Source organism: Phacochoerus africanus, chromosome 8 (assembly GCF_016906955.1).
Source record: "Phacochoerus africanus isolate WHEZ1 chromosome 8, ROS_Pafr_v1, whole genome shotgun sequence".
NCBI classification, from domain to species: Eukaryota; Metazoa; Chordata; class Mammalia; order Artiodactyla; family Suidae; genus Phacochoerus; species Phacochoerus africanus.
Window position 1 is genome coordinate 155,335,331 of NC_062551.1, and position 24,071 is coordinate 155,359,401.

The window sequence follows — 24,071 nt, forward strand, 5'->3', positions numbered from 1 at the left end:
GCTGTACCCCTAGCTCCTAGAATAGTATCTGGTACCTATCAGGTGCTCAATAAATACACATCATATAAATGACAGGAAAATATCAATAACCCTGGCCTATTATTACTTCGTATATGATATGATATAACAATTCTGAATTTCCATTGCAACCATTCCCCATCCCCCAACCCATCCCCCAAGCCTGACAATTTTCACTTTGGGAGTTATAGCATTTTTCCTCAGTGACACAAGGTGGCAGCATGGGTCTCTGTTTGAGTTATGGAGCACGCTCCAGTTTCACCCACTCGAGACAAATTCTGCCACCTCTTTATTTGTAAGTTCTTTCCCATTCTAGATTTTTTTTTTTAAGATTTAATGAACAACATTAACTGTTTGAATGTTCATAAAGTTAGCTCTTAACTGCTCTAATTTCTAGCTAAAGAAAAGATTATTGCTTGCAGAAAGGTAAAAATATTGACATGAATTGAGGCTGCTTTACAGTAACTCTTCTGTGTTGTGTTCTTCAAGCTCCCTTTTTGTAACAAATAACTGCTTGACAAATCATGAACCTAAATCTTTCTTTTCAGTGACACAAGATGCAACATGCTGGTCTTTTCCAAGTCTGTAAGAAAATACAAAACAGCATAAAACTTCTCCTCCATCTTTTTAATAAAGACGTGAGATTAATTCTGCAGTCCCTCTAAATTACTCTATGAAAACATGGTTGAGAAGTAGAAATTTCTAAGCACCTTTGAGGGTGTAAAGAAAAGAATCTTGGTTTCAAAATTAAGAGATCTGGAATTCTAGTGCTTCAGGAATCTCCTTACCTCCAACTTTAAGCAAATCCCTTATCTTTCAAAAATTCAATACCTTTATGGAGTTCCCGTTGTGGCTCAGTGGTTAGTGGATCTGACTAGCATCTATGAGGATGTAGGTTCAATCCCTGGCCTTGCTCAATGGGTTAAGAATCTGACGTTGCCGTGAGTTGTGGTGGTGTAGGTCGGATGAGGCCCGGATCCTGCGTTGCTGTGGCTGTGGTGTAGGCCAGCAGCTACACCTCCGATTCAACCCCTCGCCTGGGAACCTCCATATGCTGCAAGTGTGGCCCTAAAAAGAAAAAAAAAAAATTCAATGCCTTCATTTCTAAAACAAGATAATCTCTGCCTTACTCATCTGAAACGAGATCGGTGAATGTAAATGCCTTTATAAACTGTAAAGGGCTCTAATTTACACTGCGTGAGCTAATGTTAGAATATTTCCATTTTACCTTCAGGGAAAACCATTTATAGCCAGTTAAATGGGCTTGCCTCAGTTTTCTCATCCATAAATTGGGCTAATGATAGCAACCCCACCTACTTTGAGTTGTAAGAATAAAATGATAGATGTGAAAATGCCTTTAAAATGAAAGTACTCTTTCTTGCACAAGACTATTAGTTTAAGCAAATAGCTTTTTCTAGTTTCACAACCGATCCTGAAGAAAACAATGTATAACTAAATTGTCTAGAAGAAATAAGCATGTTTGATTTACCACCTTCAGAAATCTCAAGAAATTGCACATTCAAAAAGAGATAGAGACGCTGAAGGTGTTATTATATTTAGGGGAAAATGAACAAAATTAAATGGTACATTCAGAGTCAGTACTGGATAAATATTTTTTTTTTTGTCTCTCTGCCATATCTTTATTTTCAACCTAAGCAGTCTGATACAAGAGCTACCAAGACTTTTATCGTTAATCTATACTTATAGGGTAGATAACTAAAAAGGACCTACTGTAACCGGGAGATCTCAATGTTCTATAATAATCTATATAGAAAAAAATCTATATAGAAAGATATATTTTTTATCTATATATAAAACTGATTCACTTTGCTGTGGACCTAAAGCTAATATAACATTGTAAATCGACTATACGCCAATAAATTATAAAAAATTAATCTATACTGAATACATTTTAATGTCTATTTAAAATAGGTATGTTGTAGAAATATTCATTTAAAATATTAACATTCAATTAACATTTGTCAGCTACCTATTGTGTAATAGCTATTTTCAAATGTATTATTTCATTATTAGTTTTGAGTCCCCAGAACCAGAGAAAAATATCAGTCCCATTGCAAAGTGGAAGAACGAAGGTTCAGAGAGCTTGATTAGTGTATCTCAGGTCAAACAGCACAGCCAAGATATTCAGACCTCAAATCCTCAGCTCCTTCCTGCCTTGTCTTAGGAGTATTACGGGGGAGGTCTCTAGTCCTGTGGGAGTACCCATGATATTGAAACCAACACTTGCAGTGGTAAGCCAACAAGTTTTGTTTGGTAAAAACCAGAGGTGGAATGTAATGCTTTTAAAGAACCTGGATAAATGAATACTTGTTAGCCCAAACTTAGGTCTCCTTAAGTGAATTTCAACGGCTTGGGAAATTTGGGCCCTGACCTTTTAACTACACAATTTGAAGTAAAGAAACGCAGTTACTTTTCCTTTAAATATTTCCAGAGCCAATTCATGCGTTTTCAAAAAATTTAAAAAATGATTAATTATTAAATGCGAGGGGTTGAAGAGAGAGAGAAATAAAATTATGAGGTAACAAGAGGTCTTAGAAATGAAGGCCGTTTAAATCTCTTGGGAGGTATCAGTTATTTAAGAATGATGTGCTGTTGTTACCACACATAATAAGTTAATCTTTAAAAGGCATTTATCCCCACTGATGTTATAATAGTTTTTATACAGACTGGCTTAGTGAGTGGGATGTCATTTTCAGATGTGTATTTTGGTAAGCTATGTTTACCAGGAATTTTAACTACTTAATTATTTTGAAATAACACCATTTTAAATCAAGTTTGTTCCATTGCATTTTGCTTGCTAGTTAGACTGTTCAATTTTAGGATTTAAAGCAAAGAGGCCTTCAGATGTATGCATCCTGGGAGGCTGTTTTATTTCCTTTTGTCTAAAGAATGATAGTGACACTGTATTATGACTTGTTCAAGTCAATTTTAATGAATATCTGTAGTGTTCTCTTCCCTTGAAGAGTTATCCAAATGTAATAGTTGTTTGCATCCAACCACATGCATCAATTAACACCGTGATCTTTTTGTTATGAGAAAAATAGTCCACAGAGCCTTGTAAATGGGAATATAAAGCTCTTATTTAAACATCCATTTATTTTCCCTTTTACTGGCTCCTGGAATAACAGATTTTTATCCTTCTTAATAAGTAGCTGAGTTTAATCCAGGGAACCTCAGAGCCAAAAGGGTTCCTAGTATTCAAACTAGTGCCAGCCAAAGTTTACCATCCAGTAACTTTAAAGAGACCCAACAATGATTGCTGAGTTATAATACCATTTAACTACAGTAAAAGTCTGGCTTTTAAAAATGTCTATTCTTAAATTAATAAAAGTCATTTCACAGAGAAGAAAAAGCAGACAGGAAATGTAAAGAGAGGTAACTATAAAATTCAAATAATAGAACAGGGTACCATACAGTGGAATTTAAGTGGCTGTCTGAGGGGCCACCGATGCCCTAGGACTTTTGAAGCTCAAAGGAGGGGAAAGATCAGAGTGGGCTGCTGAAGTTACAGGAACTTGCTCTCAAAGCTGTGGCTTGGCGATTTAGACCTTCAAGGATGATTATCATAACAAAGAGAATTTGGTGGGCCAGGGAAGACCCTTGAATCCGGGAATTCCTTTTAGAATGTCAGTAATAGTGAAATCAGCTTCATATTGTTTCTGCTGTTTTAACATGTCAAGAGAAGGCATTTCTCACTGAAAAGCTGTCTAGGAAATCTGTTCTCTTAGTTTCCCTGGCTTTGACTTGCTGCTATTTGAAAGGAAAATGCTGTGTCTGATGGGCAGCTAGGTACCCTAGCTTCATCCAGAGCTGTCTTAGAGATTCAGTTACTCTTGCTTCCAGAAGACAGCAATTTTGCCTTCCTTTACCAGCCCACTTGTTGCTACGCAGTCTGACTTGAGCTTCATTCAGCAGGCACCAAACTCTGTGTGCGGTACTGGGGAGAGGCTTTGGAGCTGATAATCTATAGAGTGGACTCATCTTTACTAACTATAACACCAAATCAGACTGTAATAGGTGCTACAAGAGTGCTGCAAACCAAGTGCGGAAGGTGAAGTTAATTCTGTCCGGGGATCAAGAAAGGGCCCAGAGAGAAGGTGCTATTTCAGAGGATTCTAAAGCAAGAAAAGCATTTTGGTAGTTAGAGAAGGGATGTATGTGCAGAGGCAGAGGGAGGCAGAGGCCAGGGTGTGGAGTGGGAAAGGACTATTGGAGAAAGGCCAAGTGGCTGGATCTAGGGATACTGAACCCTATAACAAGTCAGTAAAAAAAAAGATCATGATCTAGAACATGATGGAAGATAGAAGGAAAGGTCCTTGCCTTGGAAATGTTTATGCTCTGTCTGGGGGAGAATTAATTCACATAGAAGACTGTGAAAGCATATGACAGCCTCTACTGCAAAGCGTTAGATTGCCCCCCCAAGCTAGAGATATGCTAGCTCTGGGAGAGCTCTCCTGCTTCCCTGGACAGCTGCCCCCCAACACTCAATACTGATACAAGCAGGCTGGGGGCCAGCCGAACTGGCAGGGATTTGGAGGGCTGGGAACTCCAAGGAAAAAGCAAAGGTTAACACCTACACAGCATTTCCTATGTACCTAGCAGGGTTCCAGGAGCGTCTATGGATTAGCTAACGACATCTTCATAATTACTCTATTTAGGAGAAAGTTATTATCTCCAGCTTACAGATGGGGAAACAGAGGCACCGAGCCACAGCCAGGATTCCAAGCCACAGGATCTAGTCCCAGAGCCGGTGCAGTCCTTTTCCTGTTCTGAGCCTCAGAATCTAGCCCAGTATCCAGTGCTGAGTGTTCAGATCTCAAAAAACAAACAAACAAACAAAACAAAACAAAAAAAGCAAAAAAACCCCAACAATTTATTTATTTTCAGGAGGAAACGATTCAAATCAAAACAAAGACTTGAAAGCCCCAAATATGTAAAGGAGGATAAAAGAGGAGAAACGCTTTTTTAGCTGTATAGCCTCAACGTTTGCCTGACCCAAGGCTGTTTCTTTTTATTTACATATTTTTTTTCTCGTTTTGTGACAATTTAGTGTTTTTGAACGCTAGGGGCTCCCGGATTCTCTGGTTTGAAAGTAACTTTTCCTTTTAGGATTTTTTTTTTTTTTTTTTGGAAGGGGGTGGGGGAAAATGTGGCCTTAATTATCCTACGTCTTAGGCTGCTTAAGGAAGGGGCTGTGCTTTCGGAATCCCTTCTGAGCCAAGTAAGGAGGTCCCTCTCTTTGCCTCTCTCTCTTTTTTAAAGGACCTCATGAAATAAAAGTGCCGAAAACAAACCCAGGCGATCACAGCGGCGGCGGCGGCGGCGGCGGCAGCAGCAGCAGCGGCAGCGGCAGCAGCAGCAGCAGCAGCAGCAACAGCAGGAGGAGGAGGAAAGTAGGAGTTGGGGCAGCGCTCCGAGGTGGCTGGGCTCCGCGCAGCTCCCATTCATTAAGCAACCAGCTGCGGAGGAAGGTGGCCGAGCGCCCGCGCTGCCCCCTCGCTGCTTTGCGCACGGACACGCCAGCTCCGCGCGTCCGGAGCAGCGCAGCGCTGCAGAAGTTTCTGCTCGGGAGTTGACTCTCTTCCCCTTGGACTTTCGAACGATTCGGGGTTGAGACAGGAAAAGCGGAGGAGCACCAGGGAGCAGAAAGCACCACCGCCTGCCCTTGGAAGCGGGGCAGCGGGGCCGCACTCTCCCGCCGCGCCCCGAGAAGCCTCGGTCGGGAGGCGACCCCGGCGTCTGGGTGTGTGGCTGCAGTCGTGGGGCGTCTTGGCCAGCGCCATGCAAAACTACAAGTACGACAAGGCTATCGTCGCGGAGAGCAAGAACGGCGGCAGCCCGGCGCTCAATAACAACCCGAGGAAGGGCGGCAGCAAGCGGGTGCTGCTCATCTGCCTGGACCTCTTCTGCCTCTTCATGGGTGAGCCCAGCCCCTCTGTCCCCCCGGCCCTCAGCGCCCGTCCCAGCCCGGCCCGGGGCTGCGCGCGAAGCTCGGCGCTCGCTCCTGGCGCGGGGCCCCGTCTCCCGGCCGCGCCGTGCTGCCCGCCCCAGGGGCCCCGCAGGCTTTTCCCCGCTCCCGGGTTCCCGCCCTCCCCGATCCTGCCGCCTCCCCGGCCTGTAAAGGAGTGTCGGGCGTGCTCTAGGCTTTCGCGGGCCACTTGGACACTCAATCTAAAAAGCTGCCTGCAGTTGGAAACGCAGGCAGAACCCCACGAAAGGTGAGGGCTTGTCCTCTTAGGAGAGGGAGGGGAAGTCGGTGGAAGCAGGAGCCAGAGCCGGCGTAAAGCTGGTTGCCTTCCATGGAGTAAAACGGATCTCCTGGAGCGCCGGGCTCTCCGGAGAGCGCTGCCTTCCTAGGGCCGAACGTAAACATCCAGCCTTTCCGCCGGGCTGCCTCGGCCCAGGACTTGCAAGCCGGCCTTTTCACTTGTTGCTCTCGTGAACGCCCTCCAGGGGTTGGGAGGGTGCTTGATGCAGAGTACCGATTCTGCAGACGCCTACTGTGTGCCAGGTGGTAGTTTTGACTAGCCGTCTCCCCGACTCGGTGCAGGAGGAGCGAGAAAGTTCATTTCACCGATGAGGAAACTGAGGCATTGGGAAAACTAGCCAGGGTCATGCTTCAGGACCACAATTCATTGTACTCCCGGAAAGCTGAGGCGGTAGCCCCGTTTCTGTTTTCCCAGCTAGTTGGAAGCCACTGCTGAAAGAGGTGGGAGTAAAGGGACTGGAGTGGGAGTTGGTAAAGAGGATTTATGAACTCGCCTCCAGGGCGGGGGGTGACTACTGACAGGAATGTACGGGAGCCCCGAGGTTGAAATCAGCGTAGTTTTTTTTTTGTTTTTTGGTTTTTTTTAAGCCAATCATAGTGTCAAGGAAAGCATGCTGGACTTGTCATCACAATACTGCCACTCTGCCACATGCGGGGTGTGCAACCTTACTGCCTCTTTGGCCTCAGTTTCCTCATCAGTTGAGTGAGTGGGCTGAACCAGATGCTCTCCAAGGCCCCTTCCTGCATTAAGAACTCGGATTTGGTCCAGGGGCTGTTCTGCCAACTCTGCTAACTGAAGAAACATCTGTGTTCCCAATTCAGTTCCCTTAAAATAGAACTAACTCCTGCACGGAGGCTCAAGTCCCCTTTGAAATGGATTTGTCCATGCAGCGTAGGCAAAGCCCAGACTTCTGGGGCTGGAGTTAAGCATCCCTGTGTTCAGGACCCTTTCTGCAGTCCTTCCTGAAGTCCATCTGTCCTTGGCTTGACTGTCCATCGTCAATTTTGTGAGTCTGAGAAAGAAGGGACTTAGAATTTAAAAATAAGAATGGCTCCCTTTGGATAAGCAGACAGCCGAAGGTCAAATTGTGCTTTAGGGAAGGGAAGAAAGGTAACCGTGGTTCAGGTGGCAAATCCCATTCCTATCTCTTCATATAAATTCATCATTAAGATGTTATGTAAAGGCATTGTCACTGGGGGGCCTACCATCCTGAAGGCAACTGAAGGCTCATTATGCACAGTGGGAAGATTAGTACTTAAAGTCTCCCTGCCAAGCTATTGAATTTTTAAAAGACCCTCCCTGGTCCTGGGGGAGTACCATGAACACATAAACACATTGAAGCTGTTTGCTGTAAACTTGCCTGGGGCTTCCCAGTATTTACTGGTGTGTTTTGTTGGGGGTAGGGTGAACTCTTTCTACACTGTCTGTTCCATGTACCTTCCTACCTCCTACTTGGTGATTAGGAAAGCAGAGCCAGAACATGCTTGACAGCCTTTGGACAGTTTTATTGTTCTCCCCTCCTCTTTCCCCCCTTGTGATTTCAGAAGGCAGTCCCAAGAGATGGTGTCTCTTATCAAAGGAAAGAGTGTGAAGGAATTCACAAAAAAGACACACCTATATTAGCTATAGTTTAGCCAGGCACACAGAAACCCCAAGACACTTGTTGTGCGTTGATGGTGTAAGTAAGATGTATGTTTGCACGTTTCATCTCCTCATCTGCCCCAGCTCTCCCTGTGTCTTCCCCGAAGCTAATATTCTATACCTAGCTGTTTAAGTTTACTCACTCACTGTTGGTCTGTTCCAGCAAATAATTTTGTTTACTGCAAAAAAGTTAATAAGGTAACAGAACCTTCTATTTTACTGTCAGAAGCATGTAGCTATCTGTGTTCAGGCTATGGGCCTTGCCATTAACATCATGTCAACAAGGTCATTTTCAAAGTGTCTCCCTTATGCATAGGCCAAATTATGGTATCACTCATTCAGTGCCTCTCTACCACCTTTAATGAGAAACACAGTGAGGTAAACATTTACTTGAGAAATTGATGCAGGAGAACTTGATTGGGCTCCCACAAGAAAATTATTAACACAACATGTGATTTTAATATTCCACACATCACAGTCCTAAAAAATTGTTTCTACGTGGTTCTCTTTTGCCTACAACTGTCAGTATGATTTGATTTTTATGTAGTTTATTGATCATATGGTCTGGATTACAAGGCCCTAATCTATGAAAAAGGGAGACACAGTTTTCTGTTTATTCTCTCACAGAGATATACAGCAAGCTTCCTCTCCTTGTGTCTGGAAAAAATAAAAGCTGATGTGCAATATACGTGTTACGTAAGTAGAAGAATGCAAGCAGTTTGACTCCTTTCACATACCTTTTCGGAACGTTAAATTCTTGGTGAATAAAACGGGAGTCCACTGTCCTTGTGAGGACCCAAGGAAGCTGGTGTCCAGAATCGCCAATGGGAGTTTACCTCTCAGTGAATCTTTGCTGATCATTGCTTTCGTAAATACAGTTAGGAATCTTTGCATTGCAGATTTTTCTGAAATGGATTTTGTTTTCCTTTCAATTGCATAATCTGTGTGGCCTCTGGGATTTTTCGGGCACAGTGCTTCTGCTGTACCGTGTTACAAGAGAGCAGCAGAGGATATTCTCAGGCAAGGGCGAAGGCACAGCTACTGTCTATAGCTTGGTTAGGCTCTGTTTCAAAAAAAAAATACATGAGTTCATGTACTTTTCACTACAACCCTTATGAAGAGATTATCTCCATTTTACAGATGAGAAAACTGAGATTCACCATGAGTTCAATCTGAGTTGATCCCTAATCCTCAGTGAGCATGACTGGATTCCATCCTCCTTTTCTCTCCTCCTCTGAAAAATCCTGAAACTCAGATTCTCATTAGAAAATTCTGAAGCTCCGTTTGCAGAAAGTCTTACCCTACTGCCTTTTCCACTTAGTCATTTGCACCAAAGCAAATGAATAAAGGTGGTTCAACTCTTTGATCAGTGATGTGGTCTCGTTGCCCCAAGGCATGGTTTTGACTGGGGGACCAGTTCTAGCACTCAGTAAGTCCCAGATTTCGAGGGTACCCTTTTATCCCATGAGTCAATTTCGAGGGTACCCTTTTATCCCGTGAGTCAGTGTGGTTCCAAGGAAAGCACAGATGACAGCCCATGGCTGGAGCACAAAAGGGTTTGGTAAATCCACGCAGAGCTTCTCTGCTCCCACCCCCCGTTTCTTCCCTGTATTTATTCCTCAGGTGTTTACTGATTCCTTCTCCCAACCCATGTACTTCGATGGGTGGGCAGTGTTAGACAGGTCCAGCTTTTCGGCTTGGGGACTTTGCTCAAGGCCCTTCATCCTGTGAGATCGGTTAGCCCATCTGTGAAATGGTGATCAAAATGGCCACTCCATTATGTTGCTGTTAGGGTCAAAGGAAAGATTGGATATGAAAGTTATTTGTCATCTCACAAGACTTGGGCAGATCCAAAGGATTTCGAATCCAGAGCCCTCGATGAAGGTTTTGTGGTTGTCTTCATTTTTTGTGTCTCAGAATCATAGGTAGACGAGACCATGAAATAAACTCAGTAATGTTGGTATAATGTGAAGACCATAAAGCATCCACTTCCGAGAGGTCACATTGGGCCAGGAAGTTGAAGACAAAGGATTTCCATTCATTATTGATCTAAACTTTAGCTGAGAAGGAGCCCCTAAAATTAAGCAGAATTCTGGAGCCTCTAACCATAACAGTGTACCCTGAGCCTTCTTTAGAGAAAGTTCTTTTGTTGAGAAAGACTGTCTTCATTGGCTTTTGATACTGGAAGGTAGGTGAGCTGAGCTTATGGTGGGGGTGGGAGACATTTGAAGGAGCAGATGCTTGGGCGGGTTTGGCATGAAAGACCTCGCTCCTATGTCATTCCCCACCAGGGAACAGTCAACAAGGCAAAGAGAAAGAAGCTCAAATGGGTGAAAATAGAGGAATGTGGATGGTCAGCAACTATGCTATAAAATTTGGTGGTTCTAGGAGTTCCCGTTCTGGCTCAGTGGCTTAAGAACTGATTAGGATCTATGAGGATGCGGTCTGATCCCTGGCCTTGCTCAGGGGGTTAAGGATCCAGCCAGCCGCTGCATATTGCAGATGCAGCTTGGATCTGGTGTTGCTGTGGCTTCTGTATAGGCCTGTAACCGCAGCTCCTGTTATTATTACTATTATTATTATTATTTGGTTGCCCCTGTGGCATGTGGAAGTTGCCAGGCTAGGGGTCAAATCCGACCTATAGCTGCCAACCTATACCACAATGACAGCAATGCAGGATACAAGCCAAGTATGTGACCTACACTGCAGCTTGCAGCAACACTGGATGCTTCACGCACTGAGCGAGGCCAGGAATCGAACCCGCACCCTCATGGATACTAGTCGGGTTCATAACCCGCCAAGCCACAATGGGAGCTCCATTGGATGCTTCCTGATTTACCGTTAAATGGCTGAGATAAAATTCTAGAACTAATTCCATCTATGGGATACATCAAATCATGATGTATTATTATTAAACTCTTCACTTTTAATAGTGAAAGGGAGGCCATGTGATGTAGTGAAGAGAACGGGAACCTTGGAGCCAGAAGTTCAGGTTCCATGCCAACCAATGCCCCAGCTTCTTGTGTAATTGTGGACAGGGTGGTTGTCTATGGGTCCATATCGGTGAAACGACTGGTGAGGCAGGATGATGTCTAATGTCCAAGGCTGCCACGTGACATTCTGGGACCGATTTCTAATAGAGGAATGACACTTGCATTTTTTTGTTGTTGTTGTTTTGTTTTGTCTTTTTGCCATTTTCTTGGGCCGCTCTGGCGGCATATGGAGGTTCCCAGGCTAGGGGTCGAATCGAAGCTGCAGCCACAGGCCCACGCCAGAGCCACAGCAACGCGGGATCTGAGCTGCGTCTGCAACCTACACCACAGCTCACGCCAACGTGGGATCCTTAACCCACTGAGCAAGGCCAGGGATCGAACCCGGAACCTCATGGTTCCTAGTCGGATTCCTTAACCACTGAGCCATGACGGGAACTCTGACACTCCCATTTGTTGAATGTCTATGTGGTCCTTCCTCTCTGCTTAGCTCTTGATTGTATATTCACTCAGGGAGTCATCCAAGGATGAGGAGTCTGGAAACAGGAGCTCCAAACTTGTACTGAGTGAGGTCAGGAACATTCTCTTGACTTTTGTGGGCCTCGGTTTCTTGATTATCATCACAAAAGAGAGGGACTGTGTCATCTCAGACTCCTTCTAGCGCTCTGATTGAGTTTATGACTCTGCTGGTGGATCCTGTGATGTAGAGCCCAGTCATTGCTTCTTACAGAGTACTTATCAACTGAATTATGTTTTTTATCAAAGAACTATTGCTGACCATTCGCTTAACTTGGTATTCACTCTGGAGGGATAATAAGCACCGCCTCTTCCTAGACTTACTTCACACATGCGGGGAAACTGGCTCCATGTTCCCTGGCCAGATGTGCCCTCTGACCTGCTTCCTCAAATTTCTAGGAATTAAAGCCAACAAGTAAGCAAGCACAACAGGTGACCAACCTTCTTTTGGTTACTCAGTTATTAGCATCACTAAGTATGTCTTTTTAATAACCCACTAGGTTTTGGTAACTTAATCTACCACATGAACCAGAGAATATAGAAACAGATTTTCCTTAAGTTAACTGGTGAACCTCCCTGGGTTGAAATAAAAAGGGAGCTTCTGTTTTGTAGGTAAGCCCTGTTGACGTTTCAGCATGGTCGAAAACCTATATTTCCTCATTGTCCGGATTGGCTAGTTTTTTTTTTGTTGTTTTTTTTTTTTTCCCCTTAGCTCTTTCTTCCCTTTTTCTTGTACGTACTTAAGAGATACATCTCCTTTGTGGAAGACTGCTGAAGCCAGAGTTGGTGGCCTCTTCCACTTTCAGCCCTTTTGATTTCCTGTTGAATTTGGATTCTCTCTTGACCCCTTCGTGTGCAGCTGTTTGGGCTGGCGAGACCAGCTGTTCACAGCATGATGCTAATGAGACCTGAGTTGAGGGCTTCTCTCCCCCGTGCAGGCAGTTATATTTATGGAGACTCCCTACCCTGGGTGTGTCAGTTCAACCTGGCGCGTATTATTTTTGGAATGATCATTTAGGAGACACCTACCATGTCCGTACTTCACAAGCTCAGCAGATAAGGAGACCCGTCAGGTGTCGAATCCAGATTCTCAGGCACCATCCGAGAGATGCCAGTTCAGTAGGCTCTGGACCAGGGCTTAGGATTCCGTGTTTTATAAAAGCTTCTGGTGACTCTTATCAGGGCAATTTGAGCATCACTGTGGTTGTTTAACAGCTGATGTCTTAAGGGCAGTTGAGGAAGGGCAGTTGGTTTATACAGAGGGACTGGATGTTCTGCCTCTTTTTGCATTGTTAGGTTGTCTGTATTTTTTTATTTCTGTGTGTGGCCAGTACACCTGTCTTTTTCAGTAAAGATACTCAAGATGGTTAGAATTCTTTCAAAAGGAAAAAATGACCTCTGGGTGCTGGCCGAAAGGTCTCCTGTGATTTATAGAGTAAGGACTTGGTGGTGTCTCCTCATTACTGAGAGCCTGGGATTTTTATTTATTTCTGGTTTTTAAACTGAGTTTTCTGTAGTGGAAGTTGTTAGCCAAGTGACCACTCACTTTGGATAAACGAGGTGTTAACCCTGTAGATATTTTCTTTTGAGATATTGCAGTTTGAGTTTGAATAAAAAGTGAAATGAATACATCAGATTTCTGAAGAGAGTCTTTAAAAGATCGAAGTTAGCTGGGCAAGATATTGTCGAAACAATACAAGCTTCGGGTTTACCCACATCTGGGTTTGAATCCTGACATAAAGTCATCCATAGGTGTGACTTGGCCAAAAATTGTTGAACCTTTTAGGCCTCGGTTTCCTCATCGGTAAAATAAGCAAGCAAACCTCGTGACACCCTTGTAGGGTGAAGCTCAGGTGAGATCACAAACCTTAAAGCACTTTGAAAAGGTAAAAAGCACTAAAACATCAGGTGTTGTGTTGTTATCATTATTCACAGTAATAGTAGATTTTTCCTTTCCCAGTGTTCTTACTCTGCAATAGTTGTATAAAATCCTTTCATTTTGTGGCAGCAAAGTTGCCTGAAGTATATTTGGGGGACCAATTTTGAGGAGAATCCTAAGGAAGAAAACAGGCAGAGGGAACACAAATGTTTTCCATTAGCCAAAGAGAAAGCAGTGACAGGTTTGGTATAAGTCATAGTGTGGAAACCTCACTAGCTTTTTGGTGGTTACACCCTTCCCTTCTGGAAGGGACCTAAAGGCCATATCATCCTCAGAGGTGTAGCTACACCTTAGGAAGGCTGGGAGGGAATTTGGACAAGTGGTCTGTTTTAGGATCAACTCTTTCTCTTGTTTTTTTAAAGGGGCCTCACTCAGGCATATAGAGGTTCCCAGGCTAGGGGTCGATTCGGAGCTACAGCTGCCAGCCTACCCCACAGGCACAGCAACCTGGGATCCGAGCCTCATCTGTGACTTAAGCCACAGCTCACAGCAATGCCAGATCCTTAACCCACTGAGTGAGGCCAGGGATCAAACCTGCGTCTTCATGAATGCATGCTAGTCGGACTTGTTACTGCTGAGCCACAGTGCAGGCGAACTCTAGGGTCAGCTCTCATGTGTGTCTTTTGACAGCCCGGGGGGGGGGGGGGAATCTAAAAAGAGCAGCTGTGATTGAAAATAATCAAAATACTTATCAAACAAAGCGTGCGGCCTATTTCTTGAGGAAGGGGAAACTGGGCTTCTTAGCATATTTATTATTCATGTGGCATAGATATTAGGTTCCTTTTATAGATGAGTAAACTGAGGTTTAGAGAAGTTAAATAACTTGCACAAGGGTGCCTAGCTAGTAAGTGGTCACTGAATTTTCCAGAGCTCTTGCCAGCTTACCTCGCTGCCCACTTTTCAGTGCAGTTAATGCAGTGAAGACTCTTTTCTATTTATTTCCTTTCATTCCATTTATTTCCATTTTACTGAGTGCGAATATGTACAATACGTTCTGCAGGGTCCTGTGTAGGATACAACATGAGTTTTAACTCAAGGATCTTATTGGGCAGTGGAGGGGACAGAATTTTATATAAATAATTGCAGAACAGCTTGGAGTGTGCTGACCCAGCCTCCCTGTGGACCTAGTAAGAAAATTCCATCTAGACAGTTCTCCAGTGCCTAGATTCATGGACTCTTTAGAATTTGAAAGTATCCTGGGGATTTCATTATCAACAATACCCAGGTCATTTTTTATCTCAGTCAGAAAAATAGGCCTCTTTGAACAGGGGATGGGTGGAGGTCCGAGGGGGAGGCACAGGCTTTATTTAAGAGACAGACAGGTGTACAAATTCCCCTTGCCGCTCAGCGGCAACTAGCCTTACTGGTACCCATGAGGATGCAGATTTGATCCCTGGCCTTGCTCAGTGGGTGAAGGATCTGGCATTGCCATGAGTTGTGATGTAGGACTCAGGCTGCTCGGAGCCGGTATGGCTGTGGTGTAGGCTGGCAGCTGCAGCTTGGATTCAACCCTTAGTCTGGGAACTTCCACATGTAGTGGGTGTGTCCCTAAAAAGTTTAAAAAAAAAGAGAGAGAGAGACATGTGGGCGTTTGCTTATGGTTATTAGGTGAATGTGCTTAGGCAAGGTATGACTGTTTTTGAGGCCTCAGTTTTCTCATTTGTAAAATGGGATCGCATGTTTTGTGAAGTTGTGAGGCCATGCCTGGTATAGCATCTGGCGTGGTATACTCACCAGCTGCTGTGGTCATTGTCACCTCATCCTATTTTGCGCCCTTGGTTCACATAGGAGGAACCGGAGGCTTGGACTGGTTAGTAATTGTCCGGTGATAGTGAAAAAGCAGGACCTAGAACCCAGGTCTTGCCTTTATACCGTTTAGCTTTTCTGGTGTGTACTTGTCCGTTTGAAATTTGATATCATTCATGGGGCAGTTCTCTAGAGAGCTCTCTGCTCTTTTTTCTCTTGCCTGTGTCATTGAAAAGAAAAACAAGGCAAACAGGTTTTGCTTTTATTAATCCAAATCAGGGGATGATACTTGAGTGAGGTCAGAGATCTGAGGGGCAAATTTGAAAGACTAGGCAGATTTGTTTTGTTTTTGGTTTTTTTTTTGCTTTTTAGGGCTGCACCCTTGGCATATGGCATATGGAAGTTCCCGGGCTATGGGTTGAATCAGAGCTGCAGCTGTTCCTACGCCACGGCCACGGCAACACAGGATCCAAGCCATGTCTGTGACCTACACTGCAGCTCAGCAACGCTGGATCCTTAGCCCTCTGATCGAGGCCGGGGATTGAACCCATGTCCTCATGGATACTAGTTGGATTGGTTTCTACTATGCCAAAACAGGAACTCCCAGGACTAGGTATGTCACTTTTCTTCAAACTGGCCTTTCTTCTGGAAAGTGCTTACGACCCAACGATCACAGCCAACTGATTTGAACGGGCACTATCTTGTTCACATGATGTGTCCCAGGAGAGAAGAAATTCAGCCCACGTTTTCCATTTTTTGCTTTTGACTGAGGGGGAAACTGAGTCTCAGACAAAATAATTTTCTCAAAGTCATGTATGAGGTGGTGATTCCAACACTTAAAAGAAGGCTTGGTCAGTTTCTCCAACATCCTTGTGAAACTATTCTTCCCTTAGGTCAGGGTTGAATTATAAATTATGATCTGCCTTAAAATTCCTCAATTTACAACAACGAAACCAAACAACACACATAAGATCCAGTTGGCGACTTATGAAAGGAACTTGCTGATGTCTGGATGCTTTGAAAGTATACATTGCAATCAGAGTATTGGTGGGAAGTGTGTTTTTGAGGTTTGTCACAATTTAACAAAATTATATGCCTAGAGAGTTTTGCAGAGAAATGCAAATCAGTGTAAGCGCCTTGTCATAATCAGCAGTATGCTTTGGTTCCTGTTTATGTGTCCCTAAAGCACATAATACACATGATTATATTGACACGATGGAAGTCATTCTCGTTGTTGTTTCTTTATATCTGGCTCCCACATTAGTTTGTGGCATCAATCAGTGTAATTCTAGAGAGCCTATTTAATTAAGTCTATGTTTGTACCCATCTTTCAAGTGTGTCTTCTGTGGTTGTTTCTTAAGCATCTACTTAGTGCAACTACCCCCACCCCCTTCTTCCCCAGGGTGGGGTTGGGGGTGGGGTTCCTTGCCCTTCAAGAATTCCCAGGCTGGCAAATGGGTAACAGACTTTTGCATAATTTTACATAGGTGCTGCTGATTTGGGAGTCTTAAGGGAGGGGCTATAGTTGCCTGGTGTAGTGCAAAGAGTTTGCCTGAGGGCATGGGGCTGGGTCTTGCTCGAGAAATAACAGCCCACCTTCGACTACATGGGAGCAGTTATTGCAGCTGAAGGAACAATGGAGCTGAGATGTGGCTGAACAGATTTGGGAAGGGTCCGTGTTTGGAGGCTGGAGTGTAAGTCCTGTGAGTTGGAGGGGAAAGAGGATGTCGAGGATGAGGCTGGAAAGATAGTTAGCAGCCAGATTATAAATGGAAAATTTCATGTAGAAACTGAACACAGTTCATACCTAGGAGTGGAATAGCTGGGTCATCTGGTACCTCTATGTTTAACTTCTTAAGGACCTGCCAACCTTTTTCCATAGCAGCTGCACCATTTTGGAAATATCGAAAAGTGTGTTAAAATGTGTAAGGAAAAAAAGTTTAAAAAGTTGAACAGACAGCATTTGGAATTAGCATATTTGTGAACAAGTTTTGAAGAGGGGATTGATTGAATCTGATTTGTGTTTGAGGGGAGGGAAACCGAAGGCCGAGGAGGGAGACCAATTGGGAAGCCGATGAGAGATGAACCTGAGGCAGTGGAGACCGAGAGAAGGATGGATGAGAAGGAGGTTAAAAGCGATTATGGGGTGGCCTGGGGGTTGGGAGCCTCTGAGCGGTGATGGTCCCTGATGCCCTCTTTTCCACAAACCCTTTAAAAGTGGTGTTTGTAGACTTATGAACTAATCTATTATAGGATTAGTAAATGCCTCTTCACAACCTTATTAGAGAGATGAGGCTGTAAGTTTTATAAACACACACACACTCATGATACATATACATGTATACACAACATACACATATATTTGTGTGTATTTTTTGCTCTGGAATTTTTAAATTTCTCAAATGCCTCTTAAAGTAAATGGGAAAGTCCTCTTGGTTTAGAGAAATGGTTTTCCTTAGGTTATAATGGTATTTTTGTTTTTTATTTGTTTAGTTTTTAAATGATTTTTATTTTTTTCCGTTGTAGCTGGTTTACATGTTCTGTCAACTTTCTACTGTACAGCAAGGTGACCCAGTCACACATACACATTCTTTATAATGGTATTTTTGTAATTGTTTTGTTGAGATCTAATCAATATACCATAACATGTATTCATTTCAAGTGTACAATTCACTGGTTTTTCGTATATTCTTGGAGTTGGGCAGCCATCGCCACAATCCCTTTTAGAACATTTTCATCACTGCAGCAACAAAAAAACTGTACCCGTGGCTGTCACTCCACATTTGTCCTTCTCTTCCCCCAATCCCGGGACAACTACTTATCAACTTTCTATTTCTTGGCCTTTCCCTCAGCATAATATTTTTAAGCTTCGTCCGTATTGTAGCATGTTTGTTGGGCATGTTTGTTTAGGATGCATCAGTATTTCATTTACTTTTATTGCCAAGTAATAGTCCATTACATGGACGTACCGCCTTTGGTTTATACATCTGTCAGTTGATGGAGCTCTGGGTTATTTACATTTGGGGATTATTATGAACAGTGCTGCTTTGAACTTTCACATGCAAATTTTTGCTTGGATGTACGTCTTCCATGCTCTGGATACATATACCTTGGAGTGGAAATGCAAGATCATATGGTACCTCTATGTTTAACTTTCTGAAAAACTGTCAAACTCTTTTTCATAGTGACTGCCCCATTTTAGAAGTTATCTCGGAGTTCCCATTGTGGCTCAGCAGTAAGGAACCCACTTAGAATCCACAAGGACTTGGGTTTGATCCCTGGCCTCGCTCAGTGAGTTAAGGATCTGGCGTTGCCATGAGCTGTGGTCTGGGTCGCAGACATGGCTTGGATCCCACGTGGCTGTGGCTGTGGCTGTGGCGTGGGCCAGAGGCTATAGTTCTGATTTGGGAGTCCCCCCCCCAATGGCCTGGGAACTTCCATATGGTACCTGCAACCCTAAAATGCCAAAAAAAAAAAAAAAATTAAGATTAATTAAATACGTGTGGGGGGGGAAATAGAAAAGTTAAAGCTTTGGTTTTACCTAAGACCTTTGGAAATTAACATATTCATGAAACCGCTAGTGTTGCTTTGTTCTTCAGAGAATTTTTCACAAAGAAACAAAGTTTTCTATCAGTTTAGCAGTGTCACTGCATTTAAAATGAGTGGGCAGAGAACAATAAAGCTGCCTGAGGAATCGAGCTGGGTGGTCAGCTAGACCTTCTCACCCGCTGAGTAACGTATTTCCATAAACCAGGGTGGGATAAGCAGATTCCTGCTTCAGCAAAATGAGAAACAGCTTTCAATTTTCAGAGTGCCGTGAAGAGTTAAAAGTACAAATATTAAAATCTTATATTCCTCGGATGTCAGGCAGAATATAAGATTTTAATATTTGTACTCTTGACAGTACTCTTGAGACTATGAAGTAGAACCATTGTACCTGGTACAGTTGATATTTTTTTCCCACCCTTTCCCCTCCTAGAGATATGACTGTATCTCATGATTATTTAAATCACTGTGCATCTTTAGATTCATGTGCTAGAGGCTAGGAGATATTAAAGAGTATCAGACACAAGCACAGATCTTTAGGATTTGGCTGGAGTGTCAAGTTGAAATTACAGTGCAGATTAAGCTATAAGTGCACGAGAAATTAAACCACATATAATACAAAAGGGTGAGTGAGGATAAGGCACTCAGCCTTTAGGACTAGAAGTTTTAGATGATGTCTTACTTAATCTTCCCAATAACAGCATACCATAGATGTCAGTATCCAGTTTTGCAGCTCAAGAGATGGTAAATGATTTGCCCACGTTCACACAGCTAATATGTATTAGGCCTGAAGTTTGGATTCAAGCCTGACTCACTAATGACAGTTGCTAACCTGTATTGAGGGCTAGCTGTGTACCTCCTCGCTGGGCCAAGTGGCATGCATGCATTCTCTTATTTAATCCTCCTACTGAGCCTGTGAAGTCTTTATTCCTATTATCTCCGTTTACAGAATTGAGATTCAGAGCTGTGAAAGATAACTTACCAAGAGCTAGGCAGCAAGTGAGTTTGAGGGTTTGGGGTCAGACCTGAAGAGTCTGTCTCATGAGGCCATTCTCTACCACTAGGCTCTCCTGCTTTTGTTTTGTGTCTGAAGCCCAAGTTTCCCCGCTGCTCTCTGTGGGCTCTCACATCAGTAACACCACGTGACGCATTGTCCAAAATGAGTTAGACTCGTGACGGTTACCCTGAATTCTCTGGACCCGTCAAGGTCCATTAGAGCCATTACAGGGCATCTCACACTCTGCTCTGTACTTCAAAAATATCTGACATGCTCTGTACATTCTTCAATGATTAACTTCCCTAGACTAACTCAGGGCATCCACCTCTCCTGGACGAGTCAGGCACTGGCCCTCTGTGCTTGTGATTTGAATGTGGAATGACACGTGGCCATTTACTCTGGTCTTAGTGGTTATTTCCACTCAATAAGAGATACGATTGGCACCCATGCTTTGATGAACAGAAGTGGAGAAGTGATTTAAGTGTAGTTTACCTGGTAAATAAAGACGTCTTCTGGATGTCACAGAGGGTCAGTAAGGAACTGTGAGGGGTCTTTGGCGGTGACAAGGTTGGACATTCTAGCATGGGCAAACAACTCTGGATTTAGAGGGAAGGCCGCTGGGTCCTGGCAAGACTTCTTAAAGGAAGGGGGGACTTGAACTAGGCCTTTGTCACTCCCATGAGGCAGCAGTAATGGGCCTCTCTGTTGGTGACCCTTTTCGTACCATGGGCTCTGTCTGCTGTCTTTGTGGTTTGGGGTAACCTTTGGGTCACCTTGAGAAATTGTGAGCTGCTCTGGTTAGTGGCTGTGGATGCGGCACCTTTATTAAATGCAGTAAATAGAACTTCCACAAGTAGCCTCTTCCCCACAAATGCCCCACATTGTTATAAAGTTAGCAACCACTGACAGGAATTGGCAGGAGTACTCCCAGCCACATTTCGTTAGACACTGGCCCAAAGTAGCTGTTTTGGTCAATTTGGCTTCGGTAGGGAGGAATGGCCTAATATAGTATTTCTTATCCTTGCATTTGTCCTGCTGTCATCTTGTTATTTTTTTTTTTTTAATTTTTTAGAATTAATTTTTACTTCATATTGGAGGATAGCTGATTTACAATGTTGTGTTAGTTTCAGGTGCTTCAGGTACACAAATGCACCTCTCTATTTTTCAGATTCTTTTCCCATATAGGTTATTGCAGAATGGTCGTTTTGGCCTTCATGGATGGTTTGATTAAACGCCTAGTGTCTTCTTTTGAAGCAGGGAGGAACATCTGGTAGGCTGAGATTTAAAAATATTTCCGAAGACGCCACCGACTTAGAGTAGTGCTCCCTTATCTGCGGGTTCCCTTTCCATGGTTTCAGCTGCCCTTGGTCTGAAAATATTAAATGGGAAATTCCAGAAATGAACACTTCGTAAGTTTTAACTTGCGTGCATTCTGAGCAGTGCGATGAACTCTCTCGCCAGGACCCCCAGCTGTCCACATGGTCTGCTACTGACCTCCGCACTGTCGCAGCCTGATGCTGACCACTCGATGCTGATGGTCCTCCTGGTATCATCAGAAGGTCAGTAGTGGCCTGTGTCGCAGTACCTACGTCATGGCTTCACTTTATCTCTATCTCATCTCTTAGGCCTTTTATCTTCTCACATCATTCCCAAGACAGGTGAGTACAGTACAATCAAATATTCTGAGAGAGAGACCACATTCACATAACTTGTATTACAGTATATTATCATAATTGTTCTATTTTATTATCCGTGACTATTGTTCATCTCTTCCTGCGCCTAATTTAGGAATTAAACTTTGTCATAACATTGTATGTACAGGCAAATTCATTGCACATGTAGGGTTTGTTATCTGCAGTTTCAGGAAGCCCCTGGAGGTCCTGGAAGTAGCCTCTGAATTTAAAAGGGGACTTATGCCCTTGACTCTTTTGTTAGCAGGCTTCTCATTTAAATCTGTTCGGAGAGAGAGATGGGCTCCACTTACCCTAGTAAACCATTGCTTTGGATGGTCAATACTGTAGGCATCGCATGAATGCAGAATTCTTGGGCTGGCTGGGAAATTAAAGTATACTTCTTGGGTCAAAGCATTTCAATACAGGGCTTTCAATCCCAGGGGGAAATAAGCTGTCTTGATTTTAGGTTTAATTTTCCAAAGGCTATTGATGGAGTTGATGAACCCTTAATGGTAATTTCCCTTAAGTTTCTTGCTGGCAGGTGGGGCAGCCTCGGCTGTGAAATCTGAACATTTATTATTAATTAATAATCCCTTTCACTGAATAATTCTGCCCAAGGATAATGTATGCATCTGAGAACTTGAACATAGATCTTCTTTCTTGCCTCAATTCATTTTTCTCATTCTAGCGCTTCAGCTCCCCTACCTGCTAAAGCCCACAAAACAAAACTCCAAAACCACCCTGTCCAGAATGTCATTCTCCAAATGTCAACAGGAAAAAGGCTGGGGAAAAGGACATTTTTGGACCCTTCCATTAGAGTCAGGCACATTCACGTATCTCATCCAGTCAATACAAGACAACTGTGAAGGGGAGGTACCGCCGTTAACGGATTTTACAGATGTGGCAGTCGCCCTTCGGAAAGGTCAGGGATCCTGCATCTGGAAAATGATGGAGCACCTGGGGTAAGAACCACCTACCACCAATGGATGCTCTTTCCCCCCACAGGGAAGCTGTTATTGGAATTTGCACTGGTTGCTATTTTCAATGATAAGCATATGAAACACACAGCCAGCCAGAACTTTTAAAATGATCAGGCCTTGGGAAATGTTCAAGTGTGATTTGGGGTTTTAAAGCCTTTTGCCCATTTTAGCATTACCTGTTTCTTTGTAAACTCCTGGGGAAAGAGATTAGACTCCAAACCTCGGGGCTGGGTGGGGGAAGGGTAGGAACTTTGCTGAACGTCTCTGGCAGGCTGGTCTGCTAGGGGCTTGTTAACCTGCTTGAATTTCACAACAGCCTGTGGTGGGAGGAGGGGGTGGGGTTCTTTTCAATTTTCTTAGAACCTAGTCAGCACTGCCTGTCTCAGCTCTTTTTGGTGGTTGGTGACACACTGTATTAATAATTCAACTAGTTCATCACCAGCAGAGATGGTTTACTAAGATTTCCAGGGGATCGCTTTGCTAGAATCTCCTCAGAGCTGGTCACTTGGGCCGGGCACCCACTTTGATTAAAAATATGTCCAAGAGCATCTGAACTCCAGTTTTGTAGAGCCAGAGAAGAAAAGGGCAGAAGCTGCTAGCGGGAGAAACTTTGCAACGGGAATGACCTTTCTGCGGAGGGATAGCAACTTCGGATTGTATTGTTAATTCTTATCAGTCTTCTCCGAAGGAGGTAGAAAGGCAGGGAGTGCCGCAGCCTACACTTTGGTTGGCGGGGCTGTGGATTTCCCAGGCTATTGTAGGGCTCCTATTCAGCTGGGATTTGAATGGCGGTGTGATTTGCATGAGAGCAAGTGTATAAAGTAGGGTTCTTTCTTCCCCCCTTTCCTCAAAGAAGTTTTGTGGTGTTTCTTTTTCTGACCGAGTTGGCATGAAGCTTTGACAAACACAGACCCATGGAAAAGTTAAACAGGACTTAGAGCAAGCCCATTTTGTACAGATCCCTCACTATTAGAATGCAGAGCAGCTGGCGAGAGGCCCCTCAGATCCTAGGCGTCCTAGGGCGGGCCCTTCCTCCACTGTGGACCTGGGATGAATGGGAAATGCTCACAGGACCAATGGGAACGGGGATCGCTGCCTCTTTACCATTGTCTGCAGTCAGAAAACCAAGGAGGAGAACATTCCTGGGGCTCTGATATCTTATCTATCCCTCAGTATTTATTGAGATAAAATACAAAGAGATAAGAAAGAAATCCTAGAGGCGGATCCAGCCCTCCAGGGGCAGGTGAGAAGATGAGAAGATAGACACACAATCCTTCTTGGAGAAAAGGAGGCCAGGTGTCTTGAGCTGGTCAATAAATGAAATTTTAAAAATAAGAAGTCAAAGAGGCTTTCCTGGGCTGTGTGCCCAACTTTGCTGTGTTCGTCCCTTTATTTAGGGACAATAAAGTGGAGATGATACTTCACTCCTAACCTACCTCCTGGAGCTCCTGAGAACAAGGGTATGGTATCATATATATCGATCAGAAAATGCTTTGAAATTGTAAAGTCGCATGTGTGCGATAAAGGCATACATTTTTTGCCATCTGAAGCTGCTCCCTCTTCTCCCTTCTCCCTACTTCTGTCCCTCTTTTAGGTGGATGCTATCACATACCTGGATCTGAAAACATTCCTTTACAGGTTTTATTTCTAGGGGGATAATCTCTCCTGAATATCATCTATGCCTTAACTATAAGGAATCGTTTCTCAACACTGCAGTTCTGATCACATAGGCCCT

At 43.8% G+C, this 24,071-nt stretch overlaps 1 protein-coding gene across 1 annotated transcript in view; it reads left to right on the forward strand.

Moving 5' to 3' along the window:
- The first annotated feature begins 5,192 nt into the window (after positions 1 to 5,192).
- PLPP3 (phospholipid phosphatase 3) overlaps positions 5,193 to 24,071 on the forward strand; it is a 94,513-nt gene continuing 75,634 nt past the window's right edge. Inside the window, exon 1 of the mRNA XM_047788910.1 lies at positions 5,193 to 5,959. Within this exon, the coding sequence (XP_047644866.1) occupies positions 5,821 to 5,959 (139 nt within the window). The 5' untranslated portion in view covers positions 5,193 to 5,820. The remainder of the gene's footprint in view (positions 5,960 to 24,071) is intronic.